We start from the raw sequence: 15,256 nt of genomic DNA, 5'->3' as shown, positions 1-15,256 counted from the left end.
TCTATGTGGGGCCAGAGAATTTGTGGTCCCGGCCCACTTTCCATTAAGGCCCAAGGCCCGTACCGAGGAGAGTAGTTGTCGAGGACAAGTAGCGAAAGTCCAAATGGCCTAGAGATGCAGCCGAGGATGACCCTGTCCTCGGCATCCCAAGGCCTAAAAGGGAAGAACGACACGTCATCAAAGGCAGCCTCCGAAGCGCTCCCAGAAGAAAAGGCGAGTAGAATGAGACTCGCATGGGGGTACAGTGTGGGAGTGGTTCAAGGAAAAGACGTCACCTTCGCATTGAATGCGCCAACAAACGTCCTAGCCACATTGATGGGAAAAGATCCCTGAACAGTGTGGCTTCGTTTTATTGCAACTAACAAAAGGTGGGGGGAGGCGGCTGATGGGACAGGCACTCGAGTAGTTACCTGCCTGATCGACAGATGGAAGGTCAGGATCAACTGAGAAGGGCTATATAATGTAAGTATTCATGCGCCAAAAGGAGGCGGAGAAAAAACAATGGTAACCAAAAAGGGAAAAGAATAATAAGAACATTAAGCTCAATGGACAAGATCCATGGACAAACTTAGTTCACCTCTGTGCGTCCACCATGAACATCATGACTAATCACTGTCCGGTGACTAAGGCCTAGCCTTTCAACCCACTCTCTACAAATTTATTGTTTGGGCCTTTAACGTTCGAGCCCAATAAACCAATTTGGGGTTGTTACAAATTGAGTCCTTACAATCTATTTTAGTATTGATTTATCAAATGGCTTACACCCTAACTTATACAACTTGAGTAATATCTCTAACTATATTTTGCTTTAGCCTTTAAGAACACATATATTATACACATGAAAAACAATCCAAATTTCTGTACTTAAAAAAAAAAAAAAAAAAAAAACGAAGTTAAGTAAAAATAGATTTACGTGGGAATTTGGACCGATGAATCTAATTTAGCTAAATATTATCTATGATCTAAAAGGATATAGGAGAAATTCTAAATTGAATTTAGTTAGACTTTCGAAGAAATATGTGAGGAATTCCACATACTAAGAAATTAACACAAAGCACAAACAAAATTTTAAAATATAAAAATAGATAAATATTGATAAAGCCTTAACAATCAATAAATAAAAGTAACTTAGAATTAGATTGTACTAGAGCACATGAAAGATATGTTTTGAACCAAATTTTTCATAGTGCTAGTCAATTGAAAAAATCAAAACACTTACAAACTAAATACATATAATAACCAAAACCTAAAACACACAAAATATTTCAAAAGTTGAGAATTTAAAATAAAAAACTTACCTAAGAGAAACCAAGAACTTAAATGGGTGTCATTTGTTTTGCTTCTTTATAGTATACTTTCTTTCACATAAGATCCATACATGAAAATTTAGAAACAAATAACAATAAGTAATTAAGATGAATTTATTTAATCAAAACTATCATATACAAATACATATGTGTATAAGTTGCAACTTGAAAAACAAAAAACAAAAACATGGGGTGCAAGAGAGATTCTATGGAAAGACCATTAGTGAATATATATAAGTTTTGAAATTTTGATAATAGATTTTTAGTTGGAGTAGGATCTATATATCTGAAACTTAGATGCATGTTACATGTTTTGTTAATAAACTTGTTGTTACTTTATTTAAAGAAATTTATAAGATCAAATGTGTGTATTGTCGCTATCAACTTAAACTTATATGCGTGTTGCATGTTTTGTTAAAACTCTCATTGTTACTTTATTTAAATAAATTGATAAGAACAAATAAGTTATTGTCTCTATCAACTGAAACTTATATGAACGTTTCATATTTTGTTAAAACACTTATTGTTATTTTATCTAAAATGCATGTTGTATGTCTTGTTAAGATAATTATTGTTACTTTATCTAAAGAAATTGATAATAACAAATAAGTTGTTGTTTCTATCAATTGAAACTTAGATGCATGTTGCATGTTTTGTTAAAACATTTATTGTTATTTTATTTAAAGAAATTGATAAGAACAAATAAGTTGTTGTCTTTATCTAAAAAACTATTTTTATCCAAATTATTGCTTTAATTTGGTAAAGCTAATTGGTGCAACTACGGCTTCTAAGCCCAATTTTTATTATATAATAATAGCATATGATTTGATTTATTTTAATCGAATGCTTTCCATTTTCTACAATTAAACCATAAACCAATTATCTCATCTTTAATTGTTAATTACCTTAAAAGGGAGAACGATCACTCCTATCTCATTCAATTTTATTCTTTACTAGATATTATATGATTTGAACCAGTGGTATTTATATAATGTTTGGCCTTTAACATTATGTCAACATGCTAATTGATTTCTTTTCGTATAAATAGAAGGGAAAGGTTTTGTTGCATAATAGGTTATATGGCAACAAAAAAAAAGCAATATGTATTCAAGAGTTATGTGTAGTGATTAGAAGGACCCTTAGACACATGTTTTTTTTTTTTTTTTTTTTTTTATGCCACATAACCCATTATGCAGCAAAACTTTTCCCCTAAGCAGAATTCATCCCTAAATCCCTTGTTAGACCCAACTAGAATCCCTTTATTTTTAGATGCAATTCCTCTACCATCATAAATAATCTTGTTCAATTTGGACTTTAATAGTTTCACTAACCCAAATATGTAATATCTATACTAATACCCTTATGGACTTGTAAGCTAGAATCTAGCCCAACAACAAAATGGGCTTTCTGGCCTTCTTTCAAATCCACTTAATTTGAAAACAAAAACCGAAAAACTGCCATAGCGGGAACCTGTAAGAAAAAAAAAAGTCAAAAACACACAAACAGAGAAAGAGAAAGAAAAAAAAATGAAATTCGAGTGCTCTGAGCTGAATCTCTGGAAAGAAGCACTCTCTTCCTACTCAACTCGCTTAGAATCCCTTAACAAACCCAACCTAATTTCCTTTGACGACTTTTACCGCAACCAACTCCCTCCGATTCTTCGCAACCGAAACCCTAACCCTTACATCACCACCGCCGAGCTCTCCAAACTCATGCAATGGAAGCTCACACGTGGCAAATGGAGGTACTCTCTCTCTCTCTCTCTCTCTCTTCCTGAACTTTATTAAGTGTATAATCAATAATGTGTGAATTTTGTTTTTTTGTTTTTTTTTTTTTTTTTTTTAAGGCCGCGTTTGTTGGATTTCGTTTCGTCTTTGGACGAGGCGGTAGTGAAATCGGCGTCGGAAAAGGCATTCCAATCACTGCCTGATGTTTCCAAGGCTGTGTCTGAGCTCACGGTGCTCAAAGGCGTCGGTCCCGCCACCGCCTCCGCCGTTTTGGCTGCTTACGCGCCGGACGTGGCGCCGTTCATGTCCGACGAGGTATAATCGGTCCTTAATTTTGATCAATTATCACTTGTTCCAAACTAATAAACCAATTCGAAATCACTTTTAAGTACAGTTACCTAAAAGTTGTTTATTCTGTTTCGATGTGAAAACAAGCTCATCCAAATGGCTATTTTATTTAGGATGAACTGTTTTGGTACCTATTCCAGTTGTTGCTGTTTATTCATGGCTTTTATTAGATATCGATTTGTTGAAATGTTGCTTATTCGCTGGACTTGGTGTCATTCATGTCAGACGAGGTAAATTTGGCCCTTGATTTGATAATTAGGAAATGGTAGACTTATTTGGTTTACTGTGTAAAAGTATAGTTGTACCTTAAAAAAATGTGATACTTTAAAAAGTTGTACATTCTATTTGACATGAACATAAGCTCATCCAAAGTTGTAGCCCGATTTTATTTGGGATGGTTGTTTACTGCTTATTTCAGTGAATTAATTGTGTAAAAGTACAGTTGTACATTAAAAAATGTGATACTTTAAAGAGTTGCACATTCTGTTTCGATGCAAAAACATGCTCATCCAAATGAGGTCTTAATCAATATTCTTAATGCAATTTTATCTAGGATGATTGTTTATTTTTGTTGCTGGTTTATTTTATTGTGGCTTTTATCAGTTATTGATTTGTTGTAATGTTGGTGAAAAAGGCTATGGTGGCGGCACTTGGTAACTCAAAAGATTATTCACTGAAGCAGTACCTGTTATTCGCGAATAAACTCCAGACTAAAGCAAAGGTCAGTGAACGCTGTTCTCCTAATTGTCAATTATATATTCGTGGTTTGAAGTATTTATTTGCAATTATAATGACGTGTCTGAGGTAAGGGCTCATGGTGATTGTTTTGCCCTCTATTAGTGTGATCAAAATGTTTAATGTGAGATAAGAGATTGTAAATATTATTGTTTTGACTTTTAACTGCAATCTGATTTCAATGGAAAAGTTGAAAGCCAATAACTTTATCTCCAGATCTTAGGGCTCAGGGTCTTCTGGTTGTAGAGCTATTCTGGTTTTTTGGAAAGAAAAAGCTAGAGATTGATATCTCATAATCTCAATAAACACATTATGCATATGTAGGGTGGTGGGCTTCATTTTGGTTTAATGCTATACACTTGTTTTATGGTATTTCATTTGTTCTAATATTCTTTTTAGTATCTAGATTTAAATTGCATCAGATCAAATAAGCAATCACTCTGTATGGCTGTCTTCTTGTCGAATAAATAGTGCTACAAAAGTAGTCAAAGTTGGAAAGTTCCCCATTTCTATGGTTTATGGATGCCTGTTTACGTATCTAGTGGAAGATAATCTGCAGGAATTAAGTTCAGAAAACGAAACCTTTACACCATCAGATGTAGAAAGAGCACTGTGGAGTTCTGCTATGGAAACTAAGCAGCTAGCTTCACATCCAGATGCAGACTCCAAGGTTAAACCAAGTAAAAGCTCCAAGAGAAAGAGAAAGCCTTGATTTAGTAATGTGCAAGTTGACATCAATGCTTGTAAGTTATTTATCTTAACTTTGTTCTCTGTAAGTTATTTATGTCCTTACAGCTTGCAAAAGGCCCTTACTCTACTAGTAACTCATGAATGGCCACCAATTTTCATTCTATGATTGTGGTTTCTACTACTTTATTTTCTGCAAAGTATGATTGAATGACTTATTTTTGCTTAAAATATTATTTGTGGTAACCCTTCTCGTGCAATAAATGCTCCATTTTTTCTGTTGTTACTTGTTACCATGAAGAGAATATATATGCCTTGGTAATATGTCTGGCATTATGGTAGATGGGGCCACATATTTGGTCTATGCATCTCCTAATTCATCAATACCCATCTAGGAGAGGTTATCTGATTCATTTTGCTAGTATTGTTATGCCAAGAACTTTTCAGTTATTCCAAATTAGATTCTGCTCTTAACACTAGTTCAAATCTTCCCTTCCCTCTCCCCCTTGGGGCCAAAACTTACATATAAAAGAAAATATATGTTGATTATCACTTTTGGGATAAATTGTTGGATTCTTCCTTTGAGGTCTAATTGGAGAACCCATTGAAATATAAAGAACATCACATTTTAAGTTTGACAGAAATAGTTATACTAGATTTTGCAAAAAGCTATTTTATAAATAATACATACTGATGACAAGGGAATATCTTAAATGCAAAGGGATCTTGTAAAATGAACAAGTTTCTTCCTCTGTCAGAGGAAGTTGAGGTAATTTTATCTTGCCAAAGCAAGAGAAAGTTTTAAAAGGTTGGTGGAAGAAACAATTGATGACTGCAAACTGCAAAGGCTATCAAATTGCAGGTTTTGTATCATAATTTGGTATGCCGTGTGTGTGTGGGGTAATCGTTATGCTACGATGGCTCTTCCACACCTGCAAGATGTCATCTCAAGGACCTCACACTCTTCCTCGTGAGCTTGATTGGCTGCTTCACCCTATTGTCTTCATCAACCATTGAAGTACAGGACGGGTTGAATATGTTATTATCTAATGTCACAAGTCACAAGCAATAACAGAAAATTTGCTTATAGTCTAGAAAAAAAAAAAAAAAAAAAAAGAAGTAGAAGAAGAAGAGGATATGTTCATATTTTGGAATTTTTGTTAGTAAGATATTTAAGGTTTAATTACACTGTAAATTTATCAATACGTTTCCAACTATTCTGTTACAATTATATGGTGAGAATGACTAAGATGTTTCTTGCCTTCTACGTCCAGATAAGCTTTGAACCTCTTAGATGTGATCAGGCCTGATGTGGGGGCCCAACATTCCAATTTGAAACGTCAAGGGATTGGGCGTTTGGGTCGCCCTTTAAACTTTTTCCTTTGTAAGATACGTTCAACGAGTCTTGTTAGATGTCAGAGTCTTGTTGGTGAACTAGCATTTTTTAGTTTTTGAAACGAAGACATTCAAATTTTCCCTCCACTATTATTGTAACTAATTATCAAAAAAAAAAAAAAAAAGGGAAAAGAAAGTGCAGTGCCAACCGGTAAATTGCACGTTCTGGTCTGCACCCATAGTATGAATTAATGGTAAGGAAACTGTGAACCTAATACCTATTCAAGTTGGCTCTAAAAGAAAAAAAAAAAAAAAGGGCAAATGTTAACAAGCACAGTGGTGCTTGTTAATGTTGGACTAATGTGAGTTCCATTTGAGAAAAAAAAAAAAAAAAAAAAACTGACTCCAAAACTTATTTTAATATTTTTTTTCTTTCTATAAAATTGGTTTTACAACCTAAAAGCTGCAAGAATATGACATAAAGCTACAATAAAGTTGGAAATAACAAAGTAAAGACAGCTACAGTTAACGGGACCTTATGGTGCCCGTTAACACAATCCAAAAAAAAAAAAAAACCTATTCAAGTTGATCCAATCTCCCCCATTTTGTCTATTCCCCTAATTTGTCTGGTCTTGAAAGCAAGAAATGAATTTGAATCACTGATAGCTACCAGTCTTTCAAACTAGTACGACCTTGCCTAGATTGGTATTACATGTTGGCAGACGCATGATATATAACCATTGCCCTTTTTTTTTTTTTTTTTTTTGATAGGGGACCATTTCCGATTTAAATAGATTAATTATGAAAGTAAAGGAAATTTGATTGGAATGTGGTTCTTGGCCAACGTAAGGACAAATGAGGAAGTAAAAGGTTTTATTTGGCTTCCAACCAAATGGACTTTAATTAGGAAAATTATTAGTAATTAGTTTCTGAGCAGACGTGAGCGAGTGTTCAAAGGTTCTTTTATATATATATATATATATATTTATTGTAAACGTTAATAATTTGTATCCATTATAATTTGAGATTACTACATTTTTCAATCACAAAAATATTTAAGGGTATGATGAAAAAATTATTTCATCCAAAACACATAACACTCATCACAACTTAAATATTTTTGTGATTGAAAAATGTAGTAATCCTAAATTATAATGGATGCAAACTATTAACTTTTACTAAAAAAATATAAGAGCTTTTGAGGACAGGCGTGAGCACGTGCTCAGAGGCAAGTAAGTGAATAAAGTAATTTGAAAATCAAAAGGAGAATTGGCCTTGTTTTTTAGGCAATGTGTTAGTAGGAGTAGTATTTTTACCGGATTGTCCTTTAATTTTGTCTTTACTTAAACATAGGGGTGTAGGGGACATTTTTGAACGAAAAAAAATAAAGATCCCAAACAGGGGAAATCCTTTAAATAATAGTATAAAAAAGATAAATTCAATATTAGTTTTAAACTGTTAATATCATATTGTGATTGGCTTCAAAAAAAAAAAAAATCAAATTATGACTAATTGCTTATTACTTTCACATAGGTTCACTATTTTTTCTTTACCATTCACAGTTTGTCATGTAGACAATTGTGACACAAGTTATGCTATTTTATGTGGTCTTAGAATATTTCGTTCGTACTACTTATTTTAAATTAAACGATTTGAATTAGGAAAATTATTAATCATATAACTTCAATATCCCACCTATTTTAAATTAAATACTACTAATAGACAGATAGAATTTTAAACGTTTGACCTAGTTTAAATTCAAAATCCCCTCCCGTTTCTGTTTGGGTAGGTGAGGTGTCCCATACCTATTGGCCTTCCCTTATGCTTTCAGGGACATATACATCAAAACTATAGAAAACAAACAAAAAGTTTCCAAACTGACGAAAACTTCAAAGTCTCCTCTCTCCCTCTCTCCTTAAACTCAAAATAAAAAACCAAAGACATCATGGTTTCCACACCTCGTTCCCGCGTGAATCCCCAAAACAAAACTCTCTGAAACTCTCTCTCTCTCTCTCTCTCAAGTGACGATTATGCCCTCGGCTACGGACCCAAAGTACCGTCGCGGCGGCCCACGCGTCCCCCTCCTCCCGTCCCAGAAATGCTCGGCGGAGGAGGAGCTCCGGGAGGGAGGCTTCGACGGCGCGTCGTTTTCAGGGGCGGTGTTCAATCTCTCGACGACGGTCATCGGAGCCGGTATCATGGCGCTTCCGGCTACTATGAAGCAACTGGGGCTAATACCGGGTCTGGTCATGATCGTGTTGGGCGCCGCGTTGACTGAATCTTCCATTGAAATGATCCTGAGGTTCAGTCGGGCCTCCAAGTCCGCCACGTATTCGGGTCTGGTATCCGACGCATTCGGTGGGCCCGGTCGGACTTTATTGCAACTTTGCATTGTTGTCAATAACTTGGGCATGCTCGTTGTCTACATGATCATCATCGGTACGGACTTTTTAATGAACTTTTTTTGACTTTTTGTTTTATAATTTAATTTTTGTTGAATTGGGCTTTTGTTGTTGTTGTTGTTTGGTTTCTTGTAGTAAACTCTAAATGTTGAGTAATTTTAGCGACAGACATTGGTTAACTGTAACTTTCACATGAAACCACAATTTTTTCTTTCACAACTCACACTTTGCTGCATCATAGTTGTCGCAAGAAGTTCTGAAAAAATTTTGTGGTCCTAGACTTTTTTCTAAATATTAACCTTACCAATGGATCCCACAGGTGTACATACAGTTTGGGGTAGGTCTACTTTCAATTCTTCTTTATAAGGTTTCCATATCCGCCAAATTGATCTTGAGACAACTTAGGTGACCACTACATGACCACGTTTATGTTTCCATTTGGATTGTTGGGGGGAGTAGAGTATAGTTGGCCGAAAATTGGACTCACCAATTAATTGCACCATTAGACATGTGATAATTATGTGATTTTGCTGTCCAAAACAGCCAACAGAAGTTAGTCACATGAGTCGATTTGGAAGACGTGGAAACCTCAGGGAGTTATAAGGAAGAATTGAAAGCCCATGGGGTGTTTTTGCATTTGGGCCTAATTTTTGGTAGTCCCTTATGCTAACTCATAGTACATCGTGTTATTAGTTAGGTTGCATGGAGATGACATGGCCAATATTGTGAAACTTAGGTCATGTTGTTTAGTACACTGTAATGGTTAATTCTATAGGAATGAAATCCTGTAATGGTCATGTATTTGGTGATAATGTAGGAATAGAATCCTAAATCTGTGTTGTATAGTTTCATATTTGGTATAACATGATAAGATAGTGCAATGAAATCATATTTTCTTTATAAAATTATATTTACATTTTTTGTGGGTGTAGCTTAACATCCTTCTATGTATAAATTGAATGATTTTATAATTAATATTCTTGTCTTTTATTCAATATTGGTATCTTTATAAATATTTAAAAAGAAAAAAATTGATAACATCTTTTATAAACATTAAAGTTTATATTCACCCACATGAATATCATGATGTCATATAAAGCAAGTTTAGAGTTTTTATTTTTTAATAAAAGAAAAATACAAGTTTCATAAAAAGTTAATCCAACCATCCATAAGTATTAAAATGCAAAGTTTAATAAATTTACCTAAAAAGCATCACAATCGTCCATAAATTTTAGAAGTCTCATGGCTGTTTGAACTTCTACCTTCTGGCTCGTCATTGTTTATCCCTGTTTGTTTACTTTTATACTATTATACTTTCTGTTCTTTCTTTTTTCTTTTTTATGTTCCCTTGGGATTTTACTAGCCACTGTGTTTGGCTGCTCTTCTTTGGCATATCCTTTGGGTTCTGTCTTGTACTTCTTTTCCTCTATTAATATACTTCTATCGCATTTCAGTCCCAAAAAAAGAAGAAGTCTCATGTTCAATTAAAAAAAAAAATTTAAGTGCAATATGTTGGTTAAGTGCTATTACTTCGTTTAAGGAATAGATATTTCAAATCTTAGTAAGGAATTAATATTCACTACAAGGAAAATACAACAATGTCTCTTCCTATGTTCCAAATGCCCTTTGTAATTATATAATGTTTATGTTATTTAGTAGATTTTTCTTTGGATGGAGAGTAGAATTAATTAATATTATGGTGTTGGGATTGGATGCAGGTGATGTGTTATCAGGGACATGGTCAGATGGGGTGCAGCATTCAGGTGTGGTGGAAGAATGGTTTGGACAGCATTGGTGGACCACACGCTCCTCCTTACTGCTTCTCACAACACTCTTTGTTTTTGCTCCTCTCATTTCATTCAAGCGCGTTGGTGCGTCTCCTTGTTTCAATTTTATATATACATACATCTCATCCATGCATACATGCACAAACCCTAAATAGCATTTGGTTGTTTGTCTTTTGATTTGTCAAAAAGTCCTCACTAAATAATTAAAAATGAAGAGAAAATTTAGATTACAGAATATGGTGGGGATAAATTTGTCAAAGTAAAAAGATATATAAAAAAATAAATAAAAAAATCAAAAATGAGATAGAAAGTAAGGGTGATGGAGAGATGGTTATATTTTAAAATTAAACTATCCATAATTACAAATTTAGTGATGAAAGGATTAATGACAATTAAAATGATTAAACAAAATAGAAATTTATTAATATTATTATTTTAAAAGAGCTGCAAATATAGTGGTGAGGGAATTAAAGACTGTTGTATTGATTAGGTAAGATAAACTTTTATTTATATAAGAAAAGAGCCTGTGAGCACGTATGAAGGTGTGTATGTACACATGATAATATATTGCTAAGTTCTGTATTTTTTTGTTGAATTGAGAGCGGACGTTCTTGTTTTCTGATGGATGTATAGGAGGCAAGTAGGAGACTACTTTTTATTTTAATAGACAATTTTAAAGTGTATACTTTTTTTTAATGACTGCAGCTCATAAATTTGTGCTTACCACAAAAAGAGTTATTATCCCACTTACATGGGATGGGTACTCCAGTAAAGGAAGTTACATTAGTTTCTTCCCTTATTTGTTTTGTTTTTGTTTTTTTTTTTGGCATTATAATATCTGATTTTGAACATCTACGTATAACCTTGAAGAACTCTATGTGCATAGTGCATTCACCTTTCCAGTTTTAGTTGTTATTTGTTAACTGGCCAAAAAGTAATGTGAAATTTTGATTGATTTCTGTGCCTTTATCTTATTGGTGTTGATAGATTCTTTGAGATACACTTCAGCTTTGTCAGTGGGCTTGGCTATTGTATTTGTGGCCATCACTGCTGGAGTTGCAGTTGTTAAGTTGATAGATGGAAGCATTGAAATGCCTCGTTTGATGCCTGAACTTGTCGATCAGGCTTCATTTTGGAAGCTTTTCACAACTATTCCCGTTCTAGTCACTGCCTATATCTGCCACCATAATAGTAAGTTTTGAAATCTATTTCTGTTTCATTTCAGTTCACAACAACTCTTCTTTAAAAACCTTCTCCTCTCTCCCCGTGTGTGTGTGATAAAAATACTTATTATTCTCAAAAAAGAAAAAAGAAAAAAAAAGGTTCACAACAACTCTGATTGCAGTTAATGAAGGCTGCCTTGTAAGTTCAAACTTATATGTAGGGCCTGGTTCTGCTCAAATTTATTTTCCTCTCTACTGCCAAATTTCATTCCTAGTTAGTGGACGTTTTTCTTTGCTAATGTAGAAAAACAATGAATGCATTATTTTGTTGTCATTGGAAAGGGTATAAGAAATATCTAGATATTTTTCTTTGTGAAAATTTCTTGTTTTAAGAAGTCATCTCAATCTGTTAGTGGCTGAAAGGGTCATGTTTATATTTGACTGAAAACAGGGGGAAAAAAAAAACAGAATTTCCAATTTACCTTTATTTCAAGGAGAAATTATTTTACAAATAATTTGACACCAGATGATGTGCCTATCCTAATATGCCTTTCCAACAAAATGTTCCACACTCTAACCTATGGTTTACAACTTGACATAGTGGCTGCATATCAATGGATGGTTATTGCTCTTCTTTTTCTTGTCCATCTTTTAAAAACACACAAAAATAGTGTATGCCTATGCCTTGTAAAATCAATATATAGAAGATGTTTAATTATTGCTAACTTCTTGCTTCAACGTCTAACTTTTGGCTGTTCACATGCTCAAATGAATTTTGCAGTTCATCCTATAGAGAATGAACTGAAAGATCCCTCCCAAATGAAGTCGATAGTCCGAATGTCGCTAGCATTGTGCTCATCTGTTTACATTGCTACCAGCTTCTTTGGATTTCTTCTTTTTGGGGATCAGACACTTGATGATGTACTCACCAATTTCGATGGTGATCTTGGAATTCCATATAGCTCATTACTGGATGACGTGGTTAGGGTGAGCTATGGCATCCACCTGATGCTTGTTTTTCCAATTGTGTTTTTCTCACTTCGCCTCAACCTAGATGGTCTTCTTTTTCCCTATGCCATTCCGATTGCATTTGACAACCGGAGATTCTTCTCATTAACTTCAGCTCTCATGGGTTTTATCTTTGTGGGAGCCAACTTTGTGCCTAGCATTTGGGATGCCTTTCAGTTCACTGGTGCAACAGCTGCCATTTCAGTTGGATTCATCTTTCCAGCTGCAATCACACTTAGGTAAACTATTATGACTATGTCGTTTGACTTGTTAAATCACTTGCTACAGTAGCTGATCTGAGATCATCAAAATGATTGTTGCCTATAAGCTCATAGATGGACCAAAACCCGAAGATTAGCTGGTTTATTGTTATGACTAACATTCTTTAGTCTACAAAAATAGTAGTAATGGTAAATAAATATTTGTGCTTATTTTAGCTATCACATAGATGAAAGAAAAGATGTATCTAGTTTCAATAGTAGAAATGAGGGGAACCAGGGATTCTAGGAGGGTTTATTCATCTTCTATACGGTGCAGTAAGCTTTTTCCCAGTGTTTGTTAACTCCACTAGTTATGTGGTTGTCAATGATAGTAGGCCTGTATTAGATCATGAAAGGATTTTTACTGTGCATTTTGAGGTGTGTCTTAATTGATATATGGATTCCCCATTTCTTTGGATTGATGCTCATGTGCAACACAGTTAAGGCTGTGAAAAAAGACGATGCCCTGTTTTGGCATGATTTTAGATATGGACATATAGCTGAACAGTGAGTTGTTTCCATGAAGTTAATTCTGAGATGTGAGTTTACACTTTATGGAGTCAAGTGCATTTTTATTTGCTATCCAAATCCTACCATACTTAAGGTGCTCATGGGATCTTAGCAATCATATACCAGATAATATGCCTAAGAAAGCATATATCTTAGTGTGCTAGAAAATTGATCTAAAACATCTACTTGATTTGACATAAGGCCATGCTTTCAATTCTTAACATGCTAATTGGAAATAATCATATCTGCTATTGTGCAGAGACACTCATGGAATTGCAACAAAGAATGACAGGCTAGTCTCATGGGTGATGATCTTTTTAGCTGTCTCATCAAGCAGTGCGGCCATCTGCAGTGACATTTACGGCATCTTCAGTAGTGAGAAAGATGTTGGAGGCTAACCTAATGAAGCATGCAACCATGCGGTCCTCGTGCAAATCCCCACCCTGAAAAGCATGCTGGGTTTGGGGTCTCTTGATTTATCAAAAGAGAAGCACTGAACTGTTCAAAAATAGCAATGCTCTCCTACGCTTTCAATAACTGGGGCCTCAGTTTTGGAAAGTAATGTAGGTGACCATGATGCTTACATTTTATAGTATTACATTAAGTGAAATGTATATTTGGACTATTTTGTGTCAATTGTCACTCTGTGCTGGCTTATTAATTTTGGATTTGCTGAAGTTGTGGTATTCCAGATTAAAGAGCCTAACAAGTGGAATGTTTAGAGTGGTTTGTAACTTTTACTAAACAACTATTCTTTAATGTGTAGAAAGTAGAAACCATAAGGTTCGAGGGATGTATTTTTAGTAACAAAAATCTGGAGGATATTTTTCAAACTTCAAAAGATTTACTTGTTACTTCTGAGACTTAGATGTGTATACAAGAAACAAGGATTATATGTATATCACTGTCTGTTTTACCCTGCTAAACAAGGATTACTTATGAGACTTGAATGTAAATCTAGTTATTGGCCCATTCATAAAAGGGTCTCGTAATTTTTCTTTTTTTTAAAGCTGTTATGAATCGAGTGCCTAAGAAGCATCAAGTTTGCAAGCACTTTTGGGAGTGATCTTTATTCCTTTTACGCGTTAAACCTGCACCAATGCATGTGTTATATATGCTAGAGATCTAAGTGCCTCAGGTGGGTTGAACCATAATAGGGGTTCAACTCTGCCTATGTAACTTTTAGGCAGTGGGAAGCAGTTGGTCAATAATGATCATGATGTCATTGTTCTAGACTTTAGTCTCTTGGAGGGTTCAAACTCAAGATAGAATTGATGAACAATAATCTACCATCTTCATCATAATTATCTACATCTATGCTTGTCCATCCAAATAGACGACCATGCAGTCAGCTAAGCCAAAAAAGGAAAGTGTGATTGACAAAATACATTTAATATTTTATTAATTTACAACCATTCTCCAACAATTATGTATCTCAAAGATCTAGCAAATATGACAATAGATGTACTAACTATATTCCAATTATGGGATAGAGCATTCATTTGTAAAAGGCAAAAGTCACTTAAGCAACCTATATAAAGGCAACATCACCCAACTTCCAAAGGTATGACAGAAAAACTAATCATTTTTACTTATACAATTCATTCATTTAAGCTGAGTGAAATTTTGACTTCAAGTATGGAAAAAGATTAATTTGGTACCCAACGATGGAGATTTTCCTTCTTTGCAAATTTTCCAATACTTGTGTTTGGACAAGTAGTCTACTTAATGTTGTTTGCATCATCAAGAAGCATTGCTCCTCCAACATAAGAATATAGAAAACATCTGAAGTGTGGATTAAGTGTCACCCTTCATATAATGGCAAATTTATATTAAATATAGCAAAGATTGGGTCCAGTGTTCCAATGCATTGAATCTATCATGATAATACGTGTTCACTTTAAACCACGTGTCATTATCCTAAGTGTTCTAAAATACTGATCCAAGCCAAGTTCAATCTAGTATTATGTCATTTAAAATTTAAAAG

At 34.3% G+C, this 15,256-nt stretch overlaps 2 protein-coding genes across 3 annotated transcripts; both read left to right on the top strand.

The window, feature by feature from the left end:
- Positions 1 to 2,748: 2,748 nt before the first annotated feature.
- On the top strand, positions 2,749 to 6,284 carry LOC126698636 (uncharacterized). Of its 2 annotated transcripts, XM_050396007.1 has the most exons (5): positions 2,749 to 3,051; positions 3,154 to 3,349; positions 4,017 to 4,103; positions 4,677 to 4,860; positions 6,079 to 6,284. In XM_050396007.1, the coding sequence occupies exons 1-4, from the start codon at positions 2,834 to 2,836 to the stop codon at positions 4,827 to 4,829; spliced, it is 654 nt and encodes a 217-aa protein (XP_050251964.1). In that variant the 5' UTR covers positions 2,749 to 2,833; the 3' UTR covers positions 4,830 to 4,860; positions 6,079 to 6,284. The 2 variants fall into 2 exon arrangements, with proteins under 2 accessions (XP_050251964.1, XP_050251963.1); XM_050396006.1 differs by lacking the exon at positions 6,079 to 6,284 and having other exon boundaries at positions 4,677 to 4,993.
- Positions 6,285 to 8,001: 1,717 nt separating this feature from the next.
- LOC126698635 (amino acid transporter AVT6A-like) lies at positions 8,002 to 14,132 on the top strand. Its single transcript, XM_050396005.1, has 5 exons — positions 8,002 to 8,578; positions 10,260 to 10,412; positions 11,316 to 11,519; positions 12,273 to 12,738; positions 13,529 to 14,132. Exons 1-5 carry the CDS (start codon positions 8,170 to 8,172, stop codon positions 13,665 to 13,667), a joined length of 1,371 nt encoding a protein of 456 aa, XP_050251962.1. The 5' UTR covers positions 8,002 to 8,169; the 3' UTR covers positions 13,668 to 14,132.
- The last annotated feature ends 1,124 nt before the right edge of the window (positions 14,133 to 15,256 follow it).

This window comes from Quercus robur, chromosome 9 (assembly GCF_932294415.1).
Source record: "Quercus robur chromosome 9, dhQueRobu3.1, whole genome shotgun sequence".
NCBI lineage: Eukaryota > Viridiplantae > Streptophyta > Magnoliopsida > Fagales > Fagaceae > Quercus > Quercus robur.
This window is presented reverse-complemented; position numbering and strand designations above follow the sequence as displayed.